Genomic DNA, 10,282 nt, shown 5'->3' with positions numbered 1-10,282 from the left:
GCTATTTCTTGATATATTATAACAAGAAATGCTAATTGACCAAGTTGTTTATTTTTATTTTTAATTATTTTTTACTTTTGAATTTATGATTGATTGACTAGCCAAACCTGCCTCAATTGCAACCTATGGAATGAGATTTTTCCATGAAACATGTTAAGGACATGTTTGGATCGAATTATTACATTATCATTTTTTCCGGGGAAATAACTTAAAAGTGGATTTCATAATAAAAAATAATAAATATTATAAAGATTAATAATTAAAATTATGAAATTTATCATTGATGTGTAATTATTTTTAAAAATTACCACAGAAAGATGATTACCCCCCCCCCCCCCTCTCTATATATGTTATTACTACATTAGTCATAAATACTATAGGTTGAAATTTCTATTTATTGCATGCTCTCTGAAATTAAAGTTTAGGAAGATAAGAAAAAGTTAAAAAGTAAAAAAATTACTCAAAAAGTTAAAAAGTTAATACTATTCACCAAAAGTCAACAATTACAACTGCATAACTTCCAATCCTAATTTTTCTCTACAAGTCAATTTTTACAAATTTTTAATACACATTTTTCTATAAAAAGTCAAAGAGTTAACCCAAACATCCATATTTTTTTCCTCAATTTTTTAGTCTAACAAGACAAAAAGTACACTTATTTAAGACACCCCAAACAACCCCTTATTTCACTGATGCAAATGCAACCTTAACAAGGTGATTAATGATACGAAAATTTTATCATTCTTAATGTGTTTTTTTTGTATAATTTTTTTTGTTTACAAATCATTTTCATAATTGGATTTAAACCCAATTTTCAACTAGCATAAATGGGTTTAATTTTTAATTTTTGTTAACACATTTCACCATGTAATTACCCATCGTTAGCTAAAACCTATTAGTAGAATGAGACTAAGGTCAAGTTTGGCTAAACTAAAAAAGTACGCTTATTTCATCTTTTTATCTTTTTTGGGTCACATTAATCAATATTTCCTCTCTACTTTTTCTACACATAATACAAGAAAAGTTAAAAAGTGCACTTATTTAGTCTTCCCAAACTTGGCCTAAAGGTCTCGTTTGGGAATATGTTATTTTAATAATTTTTTTTATTTTTTACGAAAAAATGTGTAGAAAAGTTGAGAGAGTGATGTGATAACTTATAATGATTTTTTGACTTTTTGACTAAAATACTTAGTTCTCAAATGAGGCTTAAGGTGCTATTTGATAAAGTTGAAAATTGAAAATTATTGAAAACTAAATGCTGAATTTATTAAATTAAAAAATTGTTTGATAAAAATTTAAGTGTTTAACTAAAAATAATTGATTGATATGTATAAAAATTTAAAATTTATTATTTTCAAATTATATATTTTAATTTTTATATTGTGATAGCGGTAGTAGTGGTAGCGATGATGGTGGTGGTAGCAATTGTGATTGTCGTGGCGGTGGTGACGGCGGCGGCGGCGGTGGCGGTGGCATGATGGTGGTGGTGATAATGAGTTTATAATAGTGTATACTGGTACTTATATCTAGTATTTATAAATTCAATTAGAATTAAGTAAGTTTCATATGATTAATTTTTTTTTAGATTTTAACATACATTTTAAGAGGTATTTAAATTTTTAAGTGATATCAATTGTGATTATGAAACAAATTTAATTGATTATCATTTAGTACATTTAGTTTAAGAATTATATTATCAAACACTCCCTAATGAAATATTTGAATATTATTTTTTTGAAAATGTGAGTTTTTTAATCAAAAAGTTAAAAAATCACTATAAATTAAAAAATCACATGGTACTCCAAGACTATTGTGTAATTTTTCCAAATGTTTTGAATGCATGGTGTAAATCGTTCCTATGCATAGTGCAAGTCATTATTTGTGTGTCAAAATTGTACAAAAAAAGATTTCATCTATAATACAATTATTTTTGCAATATCCCATTAAACTGCAATTTCTTCAATCGGTGGTGATATATACTACTAAAAAAAGATTACTAAGCCAGCTCTAATGAGCTGGGCAGTACAAGAAATAAATAAAATAAAATAAAATAAATCAAAAAATAAAATATTAAATCAATTAAAGCTACAATATATTTAGAACTATTACAACTCACTATTTTAAAACTCTTAAACAATTTTCTTCTTCAATGTGTATTGAGTTTTTATCATATTGATATATTACAGATATCGAACTATATTTTAAAAATTATTTATTTATTTATTTATTGGGACACGCAATTCTGTATAAGTATCACTCAATTCTTCTGATACTTTTTTACCATTGTCAATATCAATACGTGTTTTTGCATATTGTTATTTTAAATTATGGTAGATTACACTAACATCTGATAAAATTTTATAAATAATATAATAAATTTAATAATTTTGACATAAAATCAGTATATTTAGTTTCAGTTTTTTGAATTCAGTTTTTTAAAAACTGAGTTTTTTTATTTTTTATTTTTAGTGAATATTTTTAAAATTCTAATTAATTTTTTTGCTTTTTTAAATGCAGCTTATTTAGATGTATCTAAATGAAAAAATATTTGTGAAAAAATATTTTTAAAAATAAATAGATAAACAAAAATAAGAAAAATGTATTGAATTTTTGTATTTTTTAAAAAAATATTTTTTGGCATTTAGTATATTTAAAAAAAAATCACAAATATTACACTTTTTAAGTGTATTTATGTTAGGTGTATCTAAAAATTTAAAAAAAATGCCTAAAATATTTATAAATTTATTAAAAATATTAAAATATGAAAAATAAAAAATATATAATTTTATGAAAACTGTTATATCAATTTAACTAATAAATTGTTTATGAAAATGGTGTTAAGATATTATATAATAAATAAATATTTTAAAATTACTTAATATAATATTTTGTCAAATAAAATCAACCTACTAAAATGAAGGGCAAATTACATATACACCCCTCGAGATTTGGCTAAATTACAGATACCCCTGAGGTTTCGGAAATTACATCCCGCCCCCTGAGGTTTGTATTTTCATAACAATTTGCCCCCTGAGGTTTATATTTCATAACAAATTACCCCCTAATTTCTTATGCAAATATAGCATTCAGGGGGGAATTCGTAATTTCTCAAACCTCAGGGGCATCTGTAATTTAGCCAAACCTCGAGGGGTGTATATGTAATTTGCCCTAAAATGAAATGTAACGTGAAGAAAAAAAAACCTTTCACAACCAATGGAAACCTCAACACTCTTCCTTTTCTTCTTCTTCTCCTCCCTCACCATCTTCACCTACAAAGCTTCATCCGTCGACATCTGCGAACCCACCTCCTGCGCCGCCTCCGAACCCGTCATCCGATTCCCCTTCCGCCTCAAAACCGGCCAACCCGACAGCTGCGGCTACCCGGGTTTCGACCTCTCCTGCAACAACCAGACCCAAACAGTCCTCACCCTCCCACACTCCGGCGAATTCACAGTCACCCACATCGACTACCTCCAGCAATGGATCTCCATCAACGACCCCAACTTCTGTCTCCCGAACCGGGTTCAAAACCTCTCTCTCTCTCATTCACCGTTCAAACCTGCTTTCCTCAAAAACTACACGTTTCTCAACTGTTCGGCTCACAACTGGTCCGACTACACGATGCACCGGTTCGAACCGGTGTTTTGCCTGAGTAAGAACCCGAATTACACGGTCATGGTTGTCGATACGGACTCGTTTTCCGGCCAGGATGTGCCGGCGGCGTGCCTGAATATGTCGTCGGTGTCGGCGCCGGTGGCTGAATTTGCGGCGGTGTATAGGGATTCGGTGAACCCGAGTGGGGATCTTTTGCTGACGTGGACGTCTCCGATGTGTTGGCCTTGTGAAGCTGCCGGAGGGAGTTGTGGGCTCTTGTCGGATTCCGGTGTGGAAATCGGATGCTCAAGTGTTTCTGAAAGTGGTGAGTGTTTAATTTTCCATTTACAGCTTGTTTGTTTGTTTGTTTGTAAAGAAAATATTTTCTCATTTTTTTCATTAAAATCTTATCAAATGTCATTTGTTTAAAAAAAAAAAAATCATACAACATGGTATAATAATGACATTTTTTTTTAGTTATGAACTATACTAATAGACATTTTGACCTATACATGAGATATATTATTTTATACATTTTTTGTTTTTATTTTTTATAAATATAGATTATGTTTGTAATTACTAATAGAATATTAGGCCTCGTTTGGGAACAGGCTAATTTAGTAACTTTTTGGCTATTTGGCTAACAATGTAGGTAAAAAAAACTTGTATGTTTGGGATGACTTTTTGGCTAATTATGAAAAGATGTGCAAAAAGTAGAGAGAAAAGAGAATCTTTGACTTTTTGGTATGGGTTGTTGGTTTTTTGACTAATTTAGTAACTTTTTGACTAATTGACTAAAATAGCCTCTTGCCAAACGAGGCCTTAGTTTCAAGTAGACGTTTTGTAGGGGAAAAAAATGTAAATGATTTCTGTCAAAAACAAAATAAGTGTTGCTTAATTATCCTCTATAATTCTTTTTCTATGTAATAGTATTGTTGTGGTATTTGAACATTATTTTTAAAATATGTAATTTAAAATAAAAAGATATTATTTTGATTTTAAACTTAAACCATTAAATTATAAAAGAATAATGTTTGAGAGCTCGAATTTGGCCCCCCTAATCCCCTAATTCCCAAAACGACGTCGTTTTGGGGATTTTTTTTTTTTTTCTTTCTCCATTTTCGACTCTGAAACAGGGAGAGAGAGATAAGCAGAGGGGATGGAAAGAGAGAGAGAGAGAGAGAGAGAGAGAGAGAGAGAGAGAAGACGATCGTTGATCGCCGATGCCCAGCCGCCGGTCGTCGTCGCAGCCCAGCCCCGCCGTCGCAGTCCCCTCCCTCCTTCCTCCTCCTCTTCTCCTTCTCTGCTTCTGAAAGGCCCCCTCCAGTCCCCTCCTTCCTCCTCCTCCCCCTCCCTCCTTCCTCCTCCTCTCCTCTTTCTCTGCTTCTGAAAAAAAAAAAAAAATTAGAGGGATTCGGGGTAGCTCATTTCGAGCTACCCAGCACGACTCATTATAAAAATGGTAAAGAATCCAAGTCTGAATTTATTGAATTATAAATTTTCACCAACCACCCAAAAAAGAAAAAGTATAAAACCATATCTTCTATAAAAAAAAATGTTATGTTGTATAAATATAAATTTTATATAGAATAATATAATTTTTTTAAATAATAATAATAATTACTTAAATAACAACAATTGTGACACGTAATTTTAAAACACAAACTCTGCACCATTTAACATATATATATATATTTTTGTTTGGGGGGGGGGGTTTTGAAAACTCTGCTTTCATGCTATATATATATATATATATAATTTTTTCGAGGTAAATGATCACATATGATGACATACAACAAACTACACTTTTAGTTGGATGCAAGACTTTTTTTTTTTTTTGGCTTCACTTATTGTGGATGGAAATTACAATAATAACATTCATAGTGTTGTCCTTTCTTTTATAGGCAACGAAGTGAAAAGGTTCTGACCACCTAAATTATTCTTAATTAGTAATATTATTGTGTTATGTTTTGTACAATTATACCTCAGTTTAAAAAATTAAAAAGAAAAAGTAATATTATATAATTAGAAAATTTAAACATAAAATTTATACAAAATAATGTGCTCTCTTCATATCATTCCATTTCAATAATTGTACAAAAATGTAATTATCACGTTATTTTAAGTGACGTATGTATAAAAAAATTTTGAATTATTTTCTTTCAAAAAAAAAGAAAAAAAGAAATAAGAAGTCAACTTAGGAAAGGCAGTGAAAGAAAGGGAGTAGTGGTCTAAATCTGTGGTCTCATCTCAACAACAACACAAAAGACAAACAAGTTTAGACATTCAACTCGAAGAGACATAGGATAGTGACAGCATTAGGCAGAAAATTCAACCTTGAATTCCTCGTTCAAAGAAAAAAAAAAAAAAACTTCAATTCATTCTGAGAGGGTAATTTTTGGGAAAAATTGGGCCGAGCCGCGAGTTGGGCATTGAGGCCCAAAACGCGAAGGACTAAGTAAGAAGGCCGCAATAGATACTCCGGCCCAGAAGGGCAAAGTTACTCCGGCCTTGTTAAGATAAAGTTACTTCGGCTCAAGGAGGTGAAATTACTCCGGCTCAAGAAGAAATATCTACTTCGGCCCAAGGAAGAGTAGAACTACTCCGGTCTTTAGGCAACTCACGGTTAGGCCGGTCTCAGAGTTAGTCCGGTCGTGACTTACAATGGTTAGGACGGTCAGAACTTGTTACTTGGAAGTTTGATCTAAGTACGTCAAGGGTGAACAGAACAGCCGAAGTAAGGAGTTAGGGGGGAAGACCGAGCTAAGGATAGTTCGGCCCTCTGTGGCTCGGTATAGCCAATTTTACTTCGGTCAAATGGAAGTTCGGCCATAAAGAAAACCATCCCACTTGGTTTAAGCAGTGGGGAAGGGTGTAAAAGGATAAGCATTATCCTTAGGAGAATGAATCCTAGGAGGACTCTGCATGGAGAAATACAAGTCCTACTAGGATTGTGCCATATGAAACTTATAAAAGCTCACAAGCATCACCTTGGAGGAGGTAATTGAACACAATCTTTCTGAGAATTTAGAGCTTTGTCTATTTGTCAAGTTTTCTGACTTAGGCATCGGAGAGGTTTCCGGCACACACCCGCCGGCTAGCTCACGTTTGTGTTTTCAGGTGACAAAGCGACGTCGTACGGAGGAGCGTGGACTTGGTCAACAGGATTATACGAGGAGAATTATTTCCTCCCCGTACACATTCTATTCATTTATTTATTTTGCTCTCATTTCATTTTTATTTATTTATTTTGGTGGGGGTAATGGCACCTAACTTATCTTTTTCTTAATAAAATTAATAATAGTCTTTTTAGACTTTTATTTATTTATTTTTTCGTGTTTATATTTGGATGCAAAGCGATGATAGTCTCTTTATAAGTTGTCAAATTATTCTTTTTACTTTTTTATACGTATTTTCTTTAAAAAAAATAAAAGAGTAATACTATATAAACAAAAAACTTTGTACATAACTATATGGCTCATTGTAGAGCTTTCACCTCAAAACAAAACATCATTAAAGATGAATTTATTTATAATAATAGCATTGTCGCATTATTCTTATCAAATTTTTTATATTAATTTTATGTATCTTTAGAATTTTTCCAAACGATAATATTAAAAGTTTATAATTTAACTAGGATATTACTCCCCTGTTTCGTGACAATATATAATGACAAAATTTTAATATAACATACAAAAAGAAACTCTAAAAGTAAGAAGAATTTTTTTTCAATAATTACACAAAAAAATTAGATTTACGTAGAAAGATTCGAACTATTAATCTCGAAGTGCAAAAACTTTGATTAATCCAAGTCTCATTGATTTCCCTAACTATGTTAAGAAGTAATTATAATCACAAATATGATGATTACCACTTTCTCCTTTTCCAGTTATTATATTAACACGACATCAATCTAACAACCAATTTGGAGATGTTCAAATTGTGTTTGTCATCTTGCTTTCATGACTATGCAACCCTTCCTGTATTTTAAGGAGTCAAAGTCTGTACATATAGGGGGTGTTTGGTGGGATTTTTTTGAGCTAGTTTATGGCTTTTGGTTTTTAAAAAGTTATTTTGAACTGTTTGGTTAAACTTATTTTAAACAGTTTCTGATTCTAACAATTTATTTTAAGTCAAAAAAGTTGATTCTGAGAAGCTGCTCACCCCTTGCTTCTGATTATCAGCTTCTGCTATGGACATGTTAATTCATGGTTATACTCTTAGATTTTTTTATTTTTTATTTTTTTAAAAATAGAAAAAGACCCAAATAGACTATAAAATATTATTATTATTTTTTATGAAAAATATAGACAAATAGTGAATAATAAAAAATAAAAATTAATTGAAAAAGCAACTTCACAGCTTATTTAACAAACATTATTCAGCAACTTAAATCTATAATCCAACAACTATACCAAACAGATTAACAGCTTCTGATTAAAGTCATAATTTATAATCTGTTAAGTTATAATCTATAATCTGTTTTAACAGCTACACCAAACAGCACCATAGCCATGTAGTCAAATGGAAGTTTCGGATGACAAACAATTAATTTGACTCGGTATTTTGGGTGTTTGTGAAAGGTTTTTTTTAGTTTTTTGGATTAAAATTTACAAAATGACAAAATAGATTAAAATAGCTAATCAGACAAAATGTCACATCAAATTTATAATCATTTTACTTTTTCTCCCATAAATATCATATCTAATTACAAAATATTCCAATTATGTTTCCAAACACAAAAATTTTAACCTACTAAGTGGGTGATTGGGAAGTGAGTTTTTTTTGTAGGTTTTTTTAGTTGTAGGATATTATTGGAGAAATTTTTTTTTGTGTTTGGAAAGATAGTTGGATTTTTTTGTGGTTGGATGTGATGTTTGTGAAAGAAAAAGTGAAATGATTATGGAGTTTAATATGATATTTTGTTTGGATTTATTTTTTTGGTTTTGTAACCAATTTGTTTTTTAGTGAAAAAAAAAACCAAAAAAACTTCTTCCCAAATAGCACCTAAAATAGTCAACAACTAAAATAACTTACTAAAATAATAATTTTCTAAACACCCACTTTGTATTATGATTCACAATATTTTTAAAAAAGAAGGTGTTAACCAAGGCTTCCAAATGATCCCTACCTTCACTATCCTTCTAATCTCTTGCGAAGATTATTCGGCTCGGTGTATATAAATGTTACATACAATATCTCAATTATTGATTAGTGTAAACACTACATTAATTTATGACTAAGATATCATGTACAACATATCGCACATAATAATGAATAATTTATCACTCTTGTAACCTTGGGATCCCTACGAGATGGTTTAATTTACAATCATAAATTCTTGCTAACTTTATTTAGCACAAAGACAATAAGAAAATGTAATCTTTAAACAAAAAATATTATGCTAAATACTCAACTAGAGCAAGACAATTGTTATGTTTATTTTGTCTTTAAAATTATAAGTCACTTTGACTAGAGTTTTAATTTGAAATAATAAAACCCGAATGTTCATTTTTATTTTTATTTTTATTATATATATATGCATGTCAATAGTTTTACATCAAAATTACTACTATTTTACAGGTCTACCAAGGGCTGCTAAGTATGGGATTATCATTGGAGTTGGAATACCTGGGTTTGTTTGCCTTATTGGGCTTTCATGTTACACTTGTAGCAGGATCAAGAAATACAATCAGCAACGCCAAATTGAAGCTCAACTCTCTAACTGGACTCCACAGCCTATGGTAATCATAATGGGCCTCAATCGGCCCACCATAGAGTCCTACCCAACAACTGTGCTCGGTGAAAGCCGGCGACTTCCCAAGCCCAATGATGGCACTTGCCCAATTTGTTTGGCCGAGTACCAGCCCAAAGAAACCTTGAGAACCATACCAGAATGCAATCACTACTTTCATGCTAATTGCATAGATGAATGGCTTAGGATGAATGCCACATGTCCATTGTGCCGGAATTCACCGGGCGAATCATCGGTGGCTACACCTCATTCGTCAACATCATTGTCATCATTGTCGCCGTCGTCAATTCAGTCTTACTCATCAACGTCATTGCCATCCCCATTGTCGTCGTCACTGCAATCGTAAATCAAATCTTATTTCATATTTTTTATCAATAATATCATGTGTATATTTTGGAAAAAAAAAGAGTTGAGTGTTTTTTAAAAAAAAAATTATTTTTATATACATAGTGAAAACGATTATAGTAATCTTACACTAATATGTGTAATTTTAATAGGTCCCTATTGGTATATAAATTTTTTTTCATATGTTTGGGCATAGTTTTGGATAATTTTATTTGTAAACACCAATTTCCTTGAGTTCACATATTTGATGAAATTTTTTCTTAATATGAGTTTATTCTAAAATAAAGATACCATAATACTCTTATCTTATTCCACTCAAACCATAATTCTAAACATCACAACCATCCTTCATCACGAGCGCCGCCTCTCTCCTCTGCCATCCCTTCCTGCCACATATTTTTTCTTTCGTTTGCAACCACCCAACACAAACCCTTGCAGCAAAGCACCTACTTTCATGGTTGCATGTGGAGGTCTAAGGTGTAAGTAGAAGAGTTAGAAGTGGCGGCAATGACAACGATGGAGGGGAGAGAGTGGCGGCAAAGACAGTATAAGAAAAGTGAGTGGATGAAAGAAAATTAGGGTTTTTAA

At 31.3% G+C, this 10,282-nt stretch overlaps 1 protein-coding gene across 1 annotated transcript; it reads left to right on the top strand.

Moving 5' to 3' along the window:
- The first annotated feature begins 3,182 nt into the window (after positions 1-3,182).
- Positions 3,183-9,958, top strand: LOC114283667 (putative RING-H2 finger protein ATL21A). Its single transcript, XM_082896411.1, has 2 exons — positions 3,183-3,919; positions 9,178-9,958. The coding sequence occupies exons 1-2, from the start codon at positions 3,214-3,216 to the stop codon at positions 9,693-9,695; spliced, it is 1,224 nt and encodes a 407-aa protein (XP_082752537.1). The 5' UTR covers positions 3,183-3,213; the 3' UTR covers positions 9,696-9,958.
- The last annotated feature ends 324 nt before the right edge of the window (positions 9,959-10,282 follow it).

Source organism: Camellia sinensis, chromosome 11, assembly GCF_055761805.1.
Source record: "Camellia sinensis isolate YWXY chromosome 11, ASM5576180v1, whole genome shotgun sequence".
NCBI lineage: Eukaryota > Viridiplantae > Streptophyta > Magnoliopsida > Ericales > Theaceae > Camellia > Camellia sinensis.
This window is presented reverse-complemented; position numbering and strand designations above follow the sequence as displayed.